This window comes from Plenodomus lingam, assembly GCF_022343315.1.
Source record: "Plenodomus lingam strain CAN1 chromosome Unknown contig_11, whole genome shotgun sequence".
Taxonomy (NCBI): Eukaryota; Fungi; Ascomycota; class Dothideomycetes; order Pleosporales; family Leptosphaeriaceae; genus Plenodomus; species Plenodomus lingam.
In genome coordinates this window covers 852,710-869,795 of record NW_027093929.1, presented here as the reverse complement: position 1 = coordinate 869,795, position 17,086 = coordinate 852,710, and the positions used below count along the sequence as shown (strand labels likewise).

Below are 17,086 nucleotides of genomic sequence, written 5' to 3'. Positions count from 1 at the left end.
GTCTCGAAAGTCTAGGAATATTGATGGAACCTGCTGCTTCTCGCGGCGTTTGGTGGATTGGAAATGGAGAGAACTGTACGAGGATAACTAAGTTGAAGAGCTTTGGGCGTGCTATATGACGCGTTAATCTACGAGAGTGAAGGTAACTGCGTATAAACAAACGCAGAAGCGCTAGTGTGTGAGCGATTGTTATTCCACCATGAGGTAAACGAAGACTATACAAATGAGAATTTTGAGACTCGGGGAGACTAAAAAATAACGCATTGAAATTCAATGAATGTCGCAGCGCCGCCCTGAGACTGCTGGCATAGCTGAACGAAGGAAGGGTTGTGATGAAATCGCGGTACCATTGAACGCATCTGACATACTGGCATATCTACAGAACCTGGTAGACCTGTTAGTTAGGGAAGAGCACCGTGTGGACTCATTCTTCAATATTCACCATACAAACACTGGCCTAGGCGAGTCCCAGTCTCCTCGAGCTTTGAACAGCGCAAGAATCGAAGGCTTGTCTTGTGTCCAAAGCCACGTCATTCTGAAGGCAGGTCTTAGGAGGCACTCATGCGAAGAACTGACATTAGCACGAGCAGTCACAGTGGATTCAATACCAATAGTTGCGCAGAGCCCTAGAGCCAGTTCTTATGGCCCTCTGGTCTTCTGCAATACTGTGGTTGACATCTCTTGTATAAGCACACTCGTGGCATCGAGAGTTATCTGGGGGGATGAAATCATGATAACCGCTTGATTGCGTCACGCTCCACTACACAGGCAGTCTTCTTGTGCAGAGAGTTTGCGAGGATCATAGACGAAATTGTTGCCATGGTCGCAGTGTAACTTCAACACACGTCGTCGTTTCGTGAGACGCGTTTTGATCACGTGGCTGATTACATCACCCTGAGACCCCACCCAACACTGTCCATTAACCGAGGCGCATCCATCAGCTCCTGCAATATCCGCTAATGACGATCAGGATATCCGCAACGTAACAAAATACCTCTCGCGAAGCGTGCTGCAACTCGACTTCTCCAAAACGTATCAGGCTCCGTTCAGTTACTCTCGTTCCACGATGAGCACCAAGTCCGTCCCAGTTTTGACACTTGATGGCGCACGCATCGCGCTCTCTGCTGCAGAAGCACGCGCCAAAGAGATCCAAGTACCTATGAACATCGCCGTTTTGGACAATGCATGCCATCTCCTCGCCTTTGCTCGCATGGAAGGTGCAAAATTTACATCAATCGACATCGCAATCAACAAGGCCTACACCGCGGCTGGCCATCGAGCACCGACAAGCGTCTACAAAGAGGCAGTTTGGCCTGGTGGTCAGGCATTCGGCATCAATAACAGCAATGGTGGAAAGTTTACGACAATAGCAGGTGGCGTTCCAATAAGAAGAGATGGCGTCGTGGTCGGTGCCATTGGATGTAGTACCGGAACCCCAAGTCAGGATGAGGACGTTGCGAAGAAAGGTGTGGAGGCTGTCGAGAAGACTTTTGGAGTTAAGGCCAAGCTGTGAGGCATCCAGAAAGCTATCATCACAATCAGACCTCATGTCCGTTGCGGCATGACTACAGCTTATTCATGCTGAGATTTCTTTTGCACCCTTTGGTGGCAAGCCATTCCCCTCTCTTCTTTGGGTAAAGGGCCTGTCGCTAAGGCCTGCCCATTAGTATCTGCAGTTCATAAGGAATACTCCTATTTCCTCCCATCTACCTAGTGATCCACGATCTGACACGGAAATCGATATTACCAGCGATCCTGCAGCCGCATGCCACGGGCGTGGACGGGAACGTACATACAGTAATGCATGTTAACGACGCTGTCAAATGGTATTAGTTCCTTCCTGACGTTCTCCAACCAATTGCATCTAATCAAATGAGTGGATCGGGTGGGGGCGAAACCTTCAGATCAAGGTGGTATCACAGCATTAGCACTGGAGATCCTGCCCGTCGGACATGAGTCCAGATGCAGTGCACACGCAGCTAAAATCTCTTATTCGGCATTTGCAGGGGAGTAGGTCTCGCCAGACATGTGCTGCTTACCAGCCGCATTCGATTCGAGCTGCATCAACTGATAGCTATAGAATCAAGTCCAGAAGGATTAAGTCTTGATGCTTTGCTATGTATAGACGGCCATGCTAGCGTTGATAGCCAGAGTAAGAGCTGCTCGGAAGTTTTCAATGTGGTGGTCTTAGCAGGATGTGTTTGTCAGCGTCGACTTCCTTTTTCCTAGCCAATATCCATTTGCAAGCCTTGTACCACCATTCAAATGTACAAACAGGAGCATGTTACTGGCTGAGATACATACCTGGAAAGCTGCTATCTTGGCGGTGAACGGGTGACGGGTATAACATGGGTCTTAGCGGCGTCCAGTTCTATTTCAGGATCCTCGATGGTAGGCCTGATTTGGGGGCTGGAGATGTCATATGTAAAGTAAACACAAACCCCGTGTTCAACGCAGCGTTGTGTTTGTCCATCCGCCTCTATCACAACCATGCGCTGCTTTACGGGTTTAACCTTTGGACTTTTGGCAGCTATTGCCAGCGCTGCTCCAAACAAGCCAGTGGAGCCACGGCAAACAACAGACCGCTATGTCTTTGCGCATTTCATGGTATGTCCACAAGTACCATATGTATGCAGTTGCTAACATGTTCAGATGGGCATCGTTGGCAATCGACAAAGCGCGGATGCATATGATGCCGATTTCTCTCTTGGTAAAGCAGCAGGTATCGACGCCTTTGCCCTTAACATGGGACCCGATGTTACAAACGAGCAACTCAACTTCGCATACGAGAGCGCGAACCGCATCGGTATCAAGGTCTTCATCTCGTTCGATTTCAATGGTGGTCTGTTCTCTGTCAACGACCCAGCAGCCGTTGGCCAACGTATTGCTGCGTTCAAGGACAAACCGGCTCAACTTAGAGTGGACCAGAAGCCATTTGTTTCAACCTTCGCTGGCCCTGGTCTGAACGTTGCTGCTGTCGAGGCGGCCGCAGGTGCCGATATATTCTTTCTTCCCAACTGGTACCCGGGTAATGATCAGACCGGCGCCGATGGTTTCTTCAATTGGATGGGTTGGTACAGCGACAATAACAACAACCCCGGCACAATCCCGCCGAGCAACGGTGATACAGCCTACATAAACTGGGTTGGATCTAAGAATCGCTACATGGCTCCTGTGTCTCCCTGGTTTTCTACGCACTACGGCGCCTGGGTGCCATATGGTGAGACATGCCGCGTTCCCTTTTAGCTATCAAAGACTGACACAAGCACAGTCAAGAATTGGGTTTTCCAAAGCAACGACCTGTGGTTCACGCGTTGGAACGAAATCCTGACGCTAGGCCCTCGATTCATCGAGATTGTCACCTGGAACGATTATGGAGAGTCCGCATACGTGGGTCCACTCTCGGGTCAACATTATGACGATGGGCATAGTAAGTGGGTCAACGACATGCCTCACGGCGGATGGCTCGATATGGCCAAACCTTACATTACCGCGTATAAGTCAGGAAGTACTGCCCCAGCCATTACAGAGGATAAACTGGTCTACTGGTATCGTCCCACGCCCAAGGGAATCACTTGCAGCGGCGATGCCCTTGGCAAGCCTAACGGCTGGGACCTGATGACCGACGAAGTTTTCGTCGTTGCGCTTCTCAAGACAGCTGGAACTGTGGTTGCATCTTCCGGTTCTAACAGTAGGACGTTCGAAGCACCTGCAGGCGCCAGTCTACACAAACTGCCCATGGGCGTCGGAGCTCAGAAGTTTACGCTTCGACGTGGCGATAGTGAGATCATGTCAGCTACCTCTCTTCGCGACATCGTCAACACTTGCCCTTGTGGCATTTACAATTTCAACGCCTATGTTGGCACGGTTCCAGCAGCGGCACCTGATGTGCTCGTTGACAACGCGGCTATCACATCGAGTGTTCCTCAAGGCTATGTATGTGAGCCAACGCCATCACTTCCTATTCGCGCAGCAGCAGCTAGAGTCACCGGTGCTGCATAGTTCAATGTAGGACTATTACGAAGGCTCTTGAGGTATTTCACAATGTCTAGGCGTTAACACTAGAACTATGTGCAATCCTCATAACTATAACATAAAATCAATATCGATTCGTGCTCCACAAACATGATCTCAATCGGATTTGAAGCAATCTCTCGACACATGGTCCAACGTTGTAGGGAATGACTGTGGCTGTTAATTATAAAACGTATTTAAAAGGAGTAGAAAGATTACGACAACAACCAATGCTGCAAAAGTATGAAAGAAGCATACACACACGTACCGCGTCGTTCGTTGAATCGAGGTCTTGTGCACAGAGATCGCGTCGATTGCTAATTTTCAAGTTTTCAGGCGAGCTTTACGATATAGTGAGATTGGATCCTGTCCAATTCAAGCTGCTTCATCGTAATTCCATGAGGCCTTCTGAGAGAGGCAGAAACTGTCAAGCGGTAAGAAGTCTTACATACGGTGTAGTAGTATCATGTTTGAACTGTATGCACAAGATAAGAAAGACTAGGCGAATCCAGTGTCCAAGCACAGGTTCCTAGGAGTGTCACGATCTCACCGCAATGCGGCCGAGACCGAGAATCTGGTTATCGGTCTTGTTCTGGAATTTGGAAACAATTGCCCGAACTGCTCGAACTCAATATCCGCAGACCCCTGCGTGACCATTCGTGAACGACGGCCGGACAGTGTCTAACACCAACCACCTACCTCTTATGGTACGGAAAAGCACTTGTAGCCTTTGACTGTGGATCTACAACGTCACCCAAGAAATATCGCAGCGGCGAGTTGCCCAACATGCCTAGGAGGTCGAGGTCGTCATCGCAACCCGTGTAATCGTCGAGGCTAAAGGCTGATCTGACCAAGTCGCTGCCCGTGAATGGGTGCGGTACGAATGATGAAGTGTTGGGCTTACCACGGTAGCTTCGGTACGTCACCAGCCTTCTCTCCGAACCAACCCCCATTGTAGGGCGATGCGACCGGTACCCTGTCATCCCACGTCGCATACTCTTACCAATCGGTGTTAGACACAAGAATGGATCTACCCGCCCTCTTCATGCATGCACACCGACATGCGATTCCCTCAGAGATGCGAGGTATATAGCTTGCGTCTTACGACCTGATCGAAACACACCCCTAGACTACTTCATGCAGAAGATGAGCCACGTCGGTCACACTATGGAAACGACGATCGTTTACGACTGTTCTCGATTAGTTTGTATCAAAAACCTGGGTTTGGACAGCCATCGGCCAATCACGGAGATCCGAGACGGTCCGATTGACCGCTTTTAGGGGATGTCTGTGTGCATCACTAAACCGTGCGTAGTGCGCAAGGCGTTATACGCGGCAGTACCATGGCTCATTTTGCTCCCAAACGACATGAGATGTTAGGCCTCAGTGCCCATACTTCACGATCGCCCGCGCAAATCTTTAGGACACGTTACCATCTCCCCCCTATCTATATCTCTGTTCAAGACCCGACTTGACTCCATCAACCCGCCGTAAGCGACTGGAGTCGACTCAAAACTGGAGCGCCTGTTACCCCTCTTTACCCGATCGAACATCATGTCTGGAGTCATGTGCGTGTGGGCAACCTTGCCGGAGGAGGCATTGGACTGGTACGAGAACGAATACCTTCCCGAAAGGACAAATGCACACTCCAAAAGCACAATCTATTGTGAAGCCACAGAAAGTGGTCTTGATTCAGAGCCGATTGGTCATTTGGGTACGCCTTGGGAATTGATGTCTGTGTATGAGGTCGAAGATATCAAACAGATGAGCAAAGAGAGCTATGACAAGAAGACCCACCCACCCAAGGAGATGATGAATGGAATATTGAAGGGCTCGCGCTTCGACGTAAAGACATGTCGAGAAATCGCCAGATGGGGAGGTGACCATTGGGATGGGGGTAAGGCCCGGGTTAAAATCATGATGAGTCGACATGAACTGACAACCATAGACGTGAACCGAATTACAAGTGTGACTGCTATGGAATGGCGAATTCCCAAGGAGGAAGAGGAAGAAGTCATCACTTTTTATACCAAAGATCTCGCGCCAATGGTAGCCGAGTCTGAAGATGTATTGCGTTTCAGACTCTTCGAGGTCGAGAACGCAACTTTTCTCGAAGGCGAGAATTACGTCACCAAGGAGAAGGATTCTTTGCACACTTACTTCACCTTGGTTGAATTTGAAACCGACGAGTGGCCATGGGACAAGATCATGCAGCTTTCAGAGAATCCCAAGTGGCGCAGATACTTTGAATCGCAGGAAATAGTGGTGAGCTTCATTCAGTTCTTTTTTTTTCAAGCAGGGTATCGCTAATAGGATAACAGAAATGGCAAACCAGTCATTACATGGTGAACAGGGCCTACCTACCCGAACAGTCGTCGAAGCCAGACGAGGAAGACTCGAAAGCTAGCACGTGAGCGGGCTCACCGCTTTCTTATCCTCGTCTCCACCCCAATTAATGAGGCCTTCTTGTGCGGCATGAGACGTTAGACTAGAGAGCAAAATGGAACAGCGCCTTCTCTCGAGACGAATCAGCCATGAGCTTTCCACGAATAGCCCCGGGCGTTGGTTCGCCCATGGTATTCTTCAACTTTCCACCGGCAGTGTGCGTGTTGATGCTTTGCATCATTTGCCAAGAAGACACTGAGTGACGGGGAACCACAGATACCCCGTCCTTTCCTTTCCTTAATCTGCTCTTTCCAAGGCGACGCTGCGTACGAATGTATGAGGAAAGATTTTCATATAGATTCAAGCATCCTACACGTCTTCCCTTGGCTACCAAAACAACATGCGCTTGCTAGGAATATGTGAGAACCCCGCATCCATTTGCCATGGTACGCGTGTTCGCCGCCCAGCTGAACGGGGCAAAATACATAGTTTTGACTACCTCGCTCGGGCCGTTGTCAACTCGGCAGCACCCGGCCCATGCACCTATCACGGGTTGTGATTGTTTTCACTCTGGAGGTCTACAGCGTGATTCGAACTGGCTTCTTGCACCGAGAAGCTATCCTGTATTAGGTTACCCATCCTTTGCACCGGTAGCAATGGCCCTCTTGTGCGTCGGTGTATAATGAGTCAGAATTTAACGTGACTACATACAGTACCCTTGATCCTGACGGTGTAGGCGCTTGGCTTCGGAAGTCCTTCACCGTCTACAACTCCGCCCCGCTCTGGGGAATATTGACATGTCGGACAAGCCCGTTAGGTAAGGTACCCCGCCATTGCCAGTCGAAAGCGTTGATCAATTTCGATAATCAAGTGCCTGGGACTGCATGTATTGAGGCGTCAAGGCTGGGGAGTATACCGGTACCTGTAAGCTTACACCAACATCGGCACTACATATCGTCTTGGCAAAGCACATCTACGCGCCGACGACGTAGGTACTCTATAGAATTCACTTGTGTAGCTCATTGTACCTCACACCACAAGAGCCGTCTGCTTGACGGTAAGCAGTCACAAGACTCCTTCTGGTAGACATCTACTCCCACAAAGCGGGTATACCATGGTACAATACATTTCCAACCTAATCGCCAGACGCACAGATACTGGCCTGCGCAGCTCAGTCAGACTTTCTCCACCTCCAACCCACCTCCAAAACCCCATACAAGGAGAAAAAAAAAGGAAAGGAAAAAAAAGCTTTCTCATACCACAAGTCCCCATAGACTAGCAAGCTGACCTTTCAAATTCCATGTATTCTCTCCTCACACCCCAGCAAACAATCTGCACCCCGTCCTCGAAGCCCAGCACTACACGGCCAAACCAGGGTTGAATACACGCACCCTGGTCCCACCGCCTCATCAGAGGATTCATAACCATGTAGCGCACCGTTGTAGATCATGGCACCGAGCAAAGCGCCTAAATGCGCCGTGGGGGCGCGGCATATACCATTATTCGGGCCTAGAGTTGATGGCATGATCTACCTGCTTGCATTAGTGGGCTAGCATGTGTACTCGTATGTACTGGTACATGGCATGTAACAGTGCATATGATAGCAGCACTGGTGAATAGCCCGCACTCGCAGCTACTGTAGGTAACTCGCTTGACAGAATTATGAAGCATGTTTGCGATGGTGCTGTGGACTGGGGTGCTTGTGCAACTTTGGGGGTTGTTTTAATAGAATGCGATTGCGTGAGAGGGGAAAGTATGGTAGCGCTTTTGCGAGTTTGAGATACTCATGGCAAGATGTTTACACGCAGTTTGCTCCGTTTATATACACACGGTAGGTCACGTATTCGTCCCCCTTTCCTCACAGCACGATGCCAGAAGAAGCAGCGCTACGCATAGACATATATGAATTCAAGCCACAAACACCACAGCACCCTTACTAACCCCACTCACAAATGCGCGAGAGAAGTCAACACCACAAACCCATCTCAATTGCCTTGCCCATTCCCATGCCTCCAAGGCCCTGTCAACCTGGTATTATATGTATGCACCAGCTCCTCTCCAGCCAACCTATTCTCCGCCATCAATGGTCTATCGGGCACGCGATGTGTGCTACATACGACCAGGGCTATGTGATGTCGATGTCGATGTGCACAAGGGATTTTTCTAGCGTGTGAGTTAGAAGGGTCTGTGCTAGATTTGGTGGTGTTCTGTTCAACAGTAAATAAGGAAGAAGATTGTGTTTGCCTTCCGCGTGCGTATTGACTCTTGCTAACCCATTGAATACTGTATAAAACGTCATCGTTATTGTATTAATGGTTTGAAATATTTGGTAGAGCACGATTAAATTCTGTCGACTTTGTACATGTGTGTGGGGGGAGTGGGAGGAGTGGGAGGAGTAGGGTTGGTGTTGGGATGGGTGTTGGTGTGGGCATGGGTAATGAGTTGGTATTAGGGTAGAGAAGGCAGATAGTATATAGCAGATTGACTTGTGTAATGTAGCGATATCAAGGCATTAGGATGTTTTAATGTTGACTTCATCGCGTTGTGCCTGGGCTCGCATCAGCGGTTCACGGTTATCGTTACCTTGTGCCTAGAGCAGCTCCTCCTCTCCTTTCCACTTCCTCCCTCCCCCCTCCCCCCTACCCTAAACGCGCCTAAACACGCAATCATATCAGGCTGATTTAAAGCAGAAAGAGCAGGGCAGGTAGGGATAATAAAGGGTGATTGAGGATGTATTAGGAAGGGGGATGGAGAGGGGAAAAAAGAGGAATGTCAACATACACATTGATTTTTTTTTAATAAAAGCAATATTCTAACAAAAACAATTAGGGGTATCATTTCGCCACATTGCAGAAAAAAACCTATACACCATACACACCACACAAACAACCCAACCCTACCTCCACCTCACCTCCACCTCACCCCCCACAACCCCCCCACAACCCCCCAAACCGCCGCCAAAACCCTCCTCCCCACCCATTCCTCCCCTCTCTCCCCTCTCTCCCCTCTTCCCCCTCCCCGCCGCGCCCTCTCAACCTCCCCAGCCCACCTCCCCACCACCTCCCTCTCCTCCCCAAGCACCCTCTCCCCCGGCGCCAACCGCAGCGCCAAATCCAGCATCCGCACCGCCTTGTCACACCTCTGCACCTCGCCCATCAAACGAATCCACCTCGCCTGTAAAAACAGCATCTTCGCGCGCTGATCCCGAGCCGGACGCCACGTGGCATCCGCATGCTGTGCGAAGCGGGCAGCAGCTGCGTCGCAGAGGGCGAGGTGGTGGCGTGCGGCTGTGGCGTTGTGGGTGAGGAGAGGGGGGGAAGGGGTAGTTGGGATAGTTGGGGTTGATGGTACATCGAGGGTGAGGAATTGGGCGTGTAGGAGGTGGAGGGTGAAGTAGAGGTTTGCGGTTTCGTTTATGAAATCTAGGCCGCCGGATTGGGAGAGGGGGTGCCAGGAGGTGGAGTGGCGGATTCGGTTGAGGGTGCGGAGGGCGGAGGACCAGGTTGTTGCGCTGGTGTAGGGGTTGAAGTGGTGGTTGTTGCCGAGGGTGATGGCGGTGTGGATTTGTTCGAGGGTGGTGGTGGGGTTCGTCCAGCGGGGTTGGGCGGCTTGGGTGGTGAGGGTTTGGGAGAGGGTGGGGTCGACTGGGTCTAGGATGTGGAGGTTTGGAAGGCCGCGGAGGCTGGTAACGGGGTTTAGGAGGTGGTGTTGGAGTTTTGGGGTGAGGAAGTGGGCGAGGGAGTAGTTGAGTTTGATTTCGACGCGCAGAGAGATGTGTTCTTTTGTTGTTGAATTTACATCTTCCATGACGGTTTCCAAGTCGAGCTGGTCGCATAGTTTGGGCAAGTCAGAGCGCAGTATCAAGATTTCGAAGTCGGGGTAGTCGAATACAGAGGGCGTTGATGCCGGCTTGGACAGCGTCATGTGCATTACGTAGCCTTTGAATTGGCTCACTTTCCCACCATCGGTTGTGATTACTGGAATCCCGTCGGCGAGGAACAGCTTGCGCACATCAAGACCCCGACATGTGATGCGTATAAACTGGTTGCGTTTGATCATGTAGTCTGATGCCTCGGCTTGGATTCGCTTGTTGGTGCGTACGAGGGCGGTCGCAGAGTAGCTTGGACACCGCCTGCTTAGGTTGCTGAGCCAATCTGGGTCTTGCTCGAGCTCGCTGTCCCATGAACAGAGCAGCAGGTCGTAGATGTTGTTGCGGAGTTCGCTAGGGAGATCAAGAAATCGGAATGGCTGCAAAGGTACGTGGGAAGACATGGTGGCGAGCGTGCGTCAAAGGCGTGGGGTTGGCGTGTAGGATGTTTGGTCGCAAGGGCCAGATGTCGCAACGTCAATGTCGCAGAGGAAATGCTGTTGCTGATATCGATGGCAAACCTGGCGCAATAATCTCGTCCCCGTGCAAGTAGCGTACAGCATCTCAAAGCTCAATGCGCTGTACCCGTACCCGTACACAACAGTCGCCGTGTCAATCCGTCGCTCAAACCAAAACGTCAGCAAGAAATCGGAAAAACAGCACAAGCCACCCAACGCGTACGGGACCGTCCAAGAGGTAAAAAAGAAAAAGAGCCTTCCCCCCGAGAAGAAGAGAAGCTGCAGATGATATCCACTTCCCTGAGTAATCCGAGTCAAACACCTTCTACCTTCACATCCCGACAGAGGTTAAAAAGAGGAACAAGGCCCAAACCGTCCAAGCTCAAGCCTAGCGCTAGGCATGGTACTTTCCCCGACTCCCGACAATACCGGGACCGGGACGGCGAGGTACGGTACGGCACGGTAATAAAAATAAACACTACAACAGCATCCCCAAAACATCCTCCCTCTCGATCTCATCCTCTCATCCTCTCATCCTCTCATCCTCTCATCCTCTCATCCTCTCATCCTCTCATCCTCTCATCCTCTCATCCTCTCATCCTCACACCCTAACTCCACGCCCAAACAATCCCACCCAAGCCAGCCATGCATTCTGCACAATGACATCAGCCCCACCAGCCTCTTCCCAGGCCAGCGCGAGGACTTTGCCAAACAAGTGCTTTACGCCTGGTATCGCCCGTCGAAAAGGCGCTCCCCTTGGATCCCGCACAGTCATGTGTAGACGTGTATAGCGTACAAGGGATGAGGGAAGGGTGAGATTGTGGGTTGCTTGGGGGAGAAGGTGAGGGGGAAGAAGGGGGAGAGGAAAGGAAACAAAATTCAGATGATCAAACTTCTCGTAGTAAAGGGTTTGCGAATAGAACAGCCAAAATAGCCATGAGTCTGCCTACTTTGCCATCAAATGATACATATCCATCTCACCAAATCCCCACATCCAGCCCAGACTATTCACACCTCACCAGTCATCTAGAACGAAAACCGGGCAGACAAACAAAATGCCCATGCAAACGCGATTCAAACTCTAAAATCTCCTTTTGCTGCAATGACTACCCTACTCCAAAGCCTTTGACAGCGTCCACCATCGCACAAACCCCAATCTTACAAACCGTCCAGCCTACAACTTCGCCTTTGCCGGCTCGACCGTCGGCATCATAAGATCCCTCATATCACCCGCCGCCTCATTGAGATAGAAGCTCATCTTCTCCTGATTGCGGAAAAACGTTAGCCAGATGCACACACTCAGTTTGCAAAAGAAAGGGGGGGGGTGAAAGGAAAAACAACAACAACATACCGAGCCCAAACCCTTGGAGCAAACATTAAACTGAATGCTATTCTCATTAATCATGTACGCAATCCCCCACCCATCATCCACCACCTGACTCCACCCGTACCCATTAAAGTACTCGCTGCTCAGCTGCGAGCTCGAAATGAACCACGTCGAGCTGTACGTGTACGCCGGATCCTCGTACAGCGCCGGCACCGGCTCCCCGGCCTGCAGGCACTTCTTCAGCCCAAACAGGTGGCGGTCCACGCCCCGCCCATCACTCGCGTCCGAAATGTAGCGCACGTGCGCGTCAATGGCCGCCCGTAGCAGCTTCTGGCACTGTTCTGGCGTGGCGTTGGGGTCGGCCATGGCTGCCGTAAAGGCTACGCTTTCGTCCGACACCGTGCGGCAGGTTTCCGTGCGGCCTTGTTGGAAGCGGCGGGTGGCGGCGGATTCGTACGTTGGGCGGTTCTTGCCGTAGAATTTGTGGTATGCGAGTTGGATGATCATTTGGACGTAAGCGTCGGGGGAGCACTTGAACTTCTTGATCAGGCCCTTGCCGTAGCCCTGGTAGGCTTGTACGCGGAGCTCGTGCGCGCCGATTTGCTGCGCAAAGTGCAATTGGGCGGCCGTGATGTCTTGTTCGAGGTCTTTTGTGATTTCGAAGCGAAGGGGCTTGGGGTTGGGGAGGTCGGAGCGGACGTTGGGGTCGTCAAAGGGCAGGGCGTTGGTGAAGATTTGTTGGTTGGCGTAGTCGTTGAGGCGGTGCGTGGGTGTGCCGTCCATCATCGAGTGCTCGCCCATGAATCCCGAGGTACCGTTGTCGTTGACGATGAATTGCAGGGGCTTGTCGAACCAGCGGTTGGAGCCGTCGCCATGCCAGTACTGGTGTGCGCGCTCCTCGAGAGTGACGGGTGATGCGTCATCGAGGCAGACAACGAAGGAGGCAGATTCAATGGCCTCAACCGATGCGGCGTTGACGGGAGAAGAACCCTTGAGCTTAGGGTAGACTTCTGACCACACATCACGGTTCTGAGATGTGAGGGCACCCACTGCCGGCGCTCTCTCCGCCTTCTCCAGAATGCGCTTGAACTGCAGCTCGAGTTCGGCCGTGTTCAGCTGCTTGCCATTAATCTCATGGGGGATCTTCCAGAACTGGTTCTTCCGCACGACGATGATGTGCTGGTTCTCCTTGAAGGGATACTTGATCGTCGTGTCTGCGGGCTTCTTGGGCACACGGCAGCAGTTGAACATGTACTCGTAGGAGCTCATGGCAATGGGCAGCTTCTTCATGTATTCGGGCTCCAGACTGCCGCTGTCGACCATTTTCTTGAACTCCAAGACGGCGGTGGAAAGGGCAGCGGCGCGCTTGGCGGGGTCCCTTCGCTTCTTGTCGTCGCGGTGGGAGTAGAAGTAGCTGACGTAGGGGACGACTGGGTCGCGGTAGGCCATGTAGGCCGCCTCATTCCACCAGTCGTAGATCCAGTTCTTGATCTCTGGGTTTTCTCTCCGCGCCACCAACCGCTTCTGAAGCTTCTCTCCAAGCCCACCAGGAGCCACGAATTCGTCTACGGCCTTTGTAGTCGCCTTGAACTCGGTTTCCGAGAGCAGGGGGTGAACGGATTTGAGGTATCGCTTGGCCGTCTCCTCGAGTGTGGGGACGGGCAGCTTGGGGAGCGAGTCCTCGAAGCGCAGCATCTTGCCTTTGCTGAGATCCTCCTTGTAGCCTACGGCCACCATTGCATGTCAGCTATTTTTGCGCCTCGTACACGGTTATGCGACCACCGGAGAGAGTTTGCTGTGACTTACCCGCTGGGAGCGACGACTGTTTCCTTGCTGCTGGCGCCATTGCGAAGATCTGTCCGGACAAAACCATCAGCACTCACTCATCTTCACATGTCCACATGTCCACCCCACCCCCACCATCTCCCAGAGATTTCAGCAAACATACTCTCGGCGTGGTCGGTATCAGAGTCGGTCTGCGAAGTATCGAGGCAGGTACTCGCGCTCGTGCTGCTCTACTGAACATCACAAAGGAAATCTAGAGGAGGAAGGAGAAGAAGACGAAGAAGACAACAACAACAACGAAAAACGAGCAGGGGAGGGAAGGCCCAAAAAGCTGAGGCCAGACTTTCTAGCTCGTTCAAAAAAGCACAGATCCGAGGCGCAATTATCACAGGACGCGCGACTAGGGGGGAAACTGTCGGCGTTGTGGACTACTGCGGGCCGTGGGGACAGTGAATGGCAGGGCTGGGGGGAAGGGGAATTGTGAGCCGAGGTTCTCGGAGGAACGTTTGGGCCTGACCCGTGACGTAGTGCGGGAATGCGACAACACCCATCCACCACCGGCCGTTCATCCGAATCGAAAATGGGTGCGCCTCTATATGTAACCATCAATGCATTGTCTTGACAATGGACATACTTTCAAAGCAAACATCTACCTCTGGACTTCCAACTATCACGAGGCTGTTTGAGTTTCTTCTTCCCCACCAAGTCCTTGGATGGTGTTCAAGCAACCCCCCCCACACACCCAATGTATCTCCCACCCTGTGTTTTTTGCACGGACGCTCTAGCCCGGCATCTTTCACACGAGCCGAGGCCATTGATTGTGGACACCTTGGACTGTGTGACAGCAGCAGCACACCTGTTTTTTTTTTTAGAATCTATTGGCGCTATGCAGATACTCTTCGCACGAGCTGTCGGGCGAGACAGAGTAACCGCGGCCTTGTTGGTGCATGTCCTGTCTTGATGTCTTGGCCGATCAAAGCGGTAATCATAGTACCTAGTGGTAGCCTGTCAAGGTATTCACACACCAGAGCATTGTCATCAGTCGAGCATTGCATGCATGCTAGTCATCATTTTTGTGCAGACATAGCGAGAGCATGTTGCCAAAGGTGAACATTATAATCTAGACTATTGCCAGACGCTGAATCGTCAAAAATGCCTTCAACACCACACTGCCGTCCAGAGCCATATTGTACACTTGTGAACCCTCCTACTCAATCAGACGAGTAGTTTACGGGTTCTGCTTGACCCACTCAACACCCTTCTTGATGTTCTTGCTAAGATCCGCCAAGCACACATCGAGGAGCTTCTGCTCGTAGTCGGTGATCTTGCCAACGGGGTGGATCTTCTCCACACCGTTGGGGCCGAGCTCGACGTTGGACGCAAAGTACTCGCAGCCCTGGTCCTTGTACAAGGGCGAGTCGACAAACGTTGGCTCGATGACGTTCTTCTGGCCCTGAGCAGCCTTGAGGAGCGACTCGGCGAAGCGGGCACCAGCCATGGCCATGGAGAGAGTGGCAGAACCGGCTCCGTCCTTGGCCTGCACCACCTCGTCACCGCCAAACTGGACGCGCTTGACGTAGGCGTCGAGCTGCTCGCCCGACAGGTTGTAACCAGACTGCGAAAGGAGGGGAACAATGGTAGCGCCGGAGTGACCACCGACGACCGTGATGTTCTCGGTGGCGGGGTCCGTCTTCTTGAGCTGGGAGATGAAGCACGAGGCGCGGACGACGTCGAGGGTGGTGACACCGAAGAGGCGCTTGGGGTTGTAGACACCATTGGCCTTGAAGACCTCGGCGGTGATGGGGACGGTCGAGTTGACCTGTGCATGTCAATACTGGCTCAGAGCGCATCTTGGTTGCGTATGCGTACGGGGTTGGAGATGATCAAGATGTTGGCATCAGGGGAGTTTTCGGCGGCGGCCTTGGCCAGATCGCGGACGATGGAGGCGTTGGTGTTGAACAAGTCTGTAGACAGTCAGCGCCAGCAAGGATGGTTCATCGTGCCATTGTTTACCATCACGCGTCATGCCAGGCTTGCGGGGAACACCGGCAGGGATGAGAACAATCTCAGCGCCCTTGAGGGCACCTGCGAGACCAGAAGGACCAGCATCGTAACCCTTGACCTTGGTGGGGTGTCAGATGGTCATCGTGACGCACACAGGGCAGAAGTGCTATCATACCTCGCTCTTGGTGTTGATGTGACCAATGTCGGCGGCGACCCCTAGAGAAACAAATCTTTCAGTACTTGTCCGTGACAGCCGGTCGGAGAGCTGGTAGCCTACCGGGAGCCAGGCGGATATCGTAGAGAGCAAGCTCGGAAACCCTTGGGTTGAGCTTGAGGAGCAGCGACAATGGCTGTCCAATACCACCCGCAGCACCGAGCACAGCGACCTTGGAGTTCTACAACATGACCATCAGCATCATTTGCGCCCCCCAACAATGCCAATTGCGATTCGGGGAAGAGACAATGCGCAGTCTTCAACACCAAAGAAAATCGGAAGCGCATTGTGTCGAGATGGATCATACCTGGCGGGCCGAGACCGAAAAGGCGCGGCGTCCAGCCTGTGTGAATGCTTGCCTGGCAGCGAACATTTTGTGTGGAATGGAGTGGTGGTGAGGAGATGGGAAGGGGTGGGGATAGGTGAGGTCGAATTGGTGGGTTGTCGGCGGTGAGGGCAAAGAGCTTTTGCGGGCAAGGTGAAAGAATTACCTCAGCCGAGAAGCATTGACCCTCTCCCCTCACCCACGCCCACTCACCCGTCCTGCATCCCACTCCGACTCATCCCGCAGGCCCATCCACCATATCAGCCAGAGCCTAACGCTTGTCTCGGGCATTCGAGTTGCAGCAGAATTGACACATGTAGCGGATTCTAACCGACTACCCACGTTATAATGGTTTTGCGCTCCCATCATCCAATGGTTACTGGGTCCCCCGCCAGTCCGAGGTGTTCCACTGCTGTGTTACCTCGCCTCGTACGAACTCGCAATGAAAAGAGATGGTAGCAGTCCTTCTCTTTACTATCAGGATTCATGGCAATACCTCCACTTCTCATCTTCATCGTCGTTCAGCACTTTCAAAGATCTGCGCTCTGGCGACTCTTAGAGTGAACCTTCTCATACCGTAGTCCAGCCAATGGCAACTTCTCCAAGTGACTCAATTCTCCTCACAGCCACCACCTTCGTACCGAGTAGGCTATGCTATCCAGGCATCATTGCCAGACCTGATACATGGAGAGTCTAAGCTCAAGGT

The 17,086-nt window shown here is 52.2% G+C and overlaps 8 protein-coding genes across 8 annotated transcripts; 4 read left to right on the top strand and 4 right to left on the bottom strand.

Annotated features, from left to right (window-relative positions):
- Positions 1-277: 277 nt before the first annotated feature.
- Positions 278-1,513, top strand: IAQ61_000708 (uncharacterized protein; the record flags this gene model as incomplete). The annotated part of the gene is made up of 2 exons (XM_066094788.1): positions 278-683; positions 942-1,513. The coding sequence occupies 2 exons, from the start codon at positions 278-280 to the stop codon at positions 1,511-1,513; spliced, it is 978 nt and encodes a 325-aa protein (XP_065955096.1).
- A 542-nt stretch (positions 1,514-2,055) lies between these two features.
- On the top strand, positions 2,056-4,002 carry IAQ61_000707 (uncharacterized protein; the record flags this gene model as incomplete). Its single annotated transcript, XM_003842602.2, has 3 exons — positions 2,056-2,607; positions 2,653-3,220; positions 3,272-4,002. Exons 1-3 carry the CDS (start codon positions 2,491-2,493, stop codon positions 4,000-4,002), a joined length of 1,416 nt encoding a protein of 471 aa, XP_003842650.1. The 5' UTR covers positions 2,056-2,490.
- A 707-nt stretch (positions 4,003-4,709) lies between these two features.
- On the bottom strand, positions 4,710-4,967 carry IAQ61_000706 (uncharacterized protein; the record flags this gene model as incomplete). Its single annotated transcript, XM_003842603.2, has 1 exon — positions 4,710-4,967. One exon carries the CDS (start codon positions 4,965-4,967, stop codon positions 4,710-4,712), a length of 258 nt encoding a protein of 85 aa, XP_003842651.2.
- A 601-nt stretch (positions 4,968-5,568) lies between these two features.
- Positions 5,569-6,780, top strand: IAQ61_000705 (uncharacterized protein; the record flags this gene model as incomplete). The annotated part of the gene is made up of 3 exons (XM_066094787.1): positions 5,569-5,911; positions 5,963-6,279; positions 6,336-6,780. 3 exons carry the CDS (start codon positions 5,569-5,571, stop codon positions 6,426-6,428), a joined length of 753 nt encoding a protein of 250 aa, XP_065955095.1. The 3' UTR covers positions 6,429-6,780.
- Positions 6,781-7,113: 333 nt separating this feature from the next.
- IAQ61_000704 (uncharacterized protein) lies at positions 7,114-7,926 on the top strand (the record flags this gene model as incomplete). Its single annotated transcript, XM_066094786.1, has 2 exons — positions 7,114-7,309; positions 7,724-7,926. Coding segments are annotated over 2 exons (399 nt in total), but the record flags the coding sequence as incomplete, so codon positions are not given.
- A 985-nt stretch (positions 7,927-8,911) lies between these two features.
- IAQ61_000703 (uncharacterized protein) lies at positions 8,912-10,671 on the bottom strand (the record flags this gene model as incomplete). The annotated part of the gene is made up of 2 exons (XM_003842606.2): positions 8,912-8,947; positions 9,481-10,671. 2 exons carry the CDS (start codon positions 10,669-10,671, stop codon positions 8,912-8,914), a joined length of 1,227 nt encoding a protein of 408 aa, XP_003842654.2.
- A 594-nt stretch (positions 10,672-11,265) lies between these two features.
- IAQ61_000702 (uncharacterized protein) lies at positions 11,266-14,078 on the bottom strand (the record flags this gene model as incomplete). The annotated part of the gene is made up of 4 exons (XM_003842607.2): positions 11,266-11,989; positions 12,077-13,776; positions 13,859-13,907; positions 14,001-14,078. 4 exons carry the CDS (start codon positions 14,076-14,078, stop codon positions 11,900-11,902), a joined length of 1,917 nt encoding a protein of 638 aa, XP_003842655.2. The 3' UTR covers positions 11,266-11,899.
- A 987-nt stretch (positions 14,079-15,065) lies between these two features.
- MDH1 (Malate dehydrogenase, cytoplasmic) lies at positions 15,066-16,518 on the bottom strand (the record flags this gene model as incomplete). The annotated part of the gene is made up of 6 exons (XM_003842608.2): positions 16,363-16,518; positions 16,119-16,236; positions 16,017-16,057; positions 15,851-15,959; positions 15,707-15,801; positions 15,066-15,656 (listed from the first exon to the last, which is right to left on the bottom strand). Exons 1-6 carry the CDS (start codon positions 16,426-16,428, stop codon positions 15,066-15,068), a joined length of 1,020 nt encoding a protein of 339 aa, XP_003842656.1. The 5' UTR covers positions 16,429-16,518.
- Between the last annotated feature and the right edge of the window lie 568 nt (positions 16,519-17,086).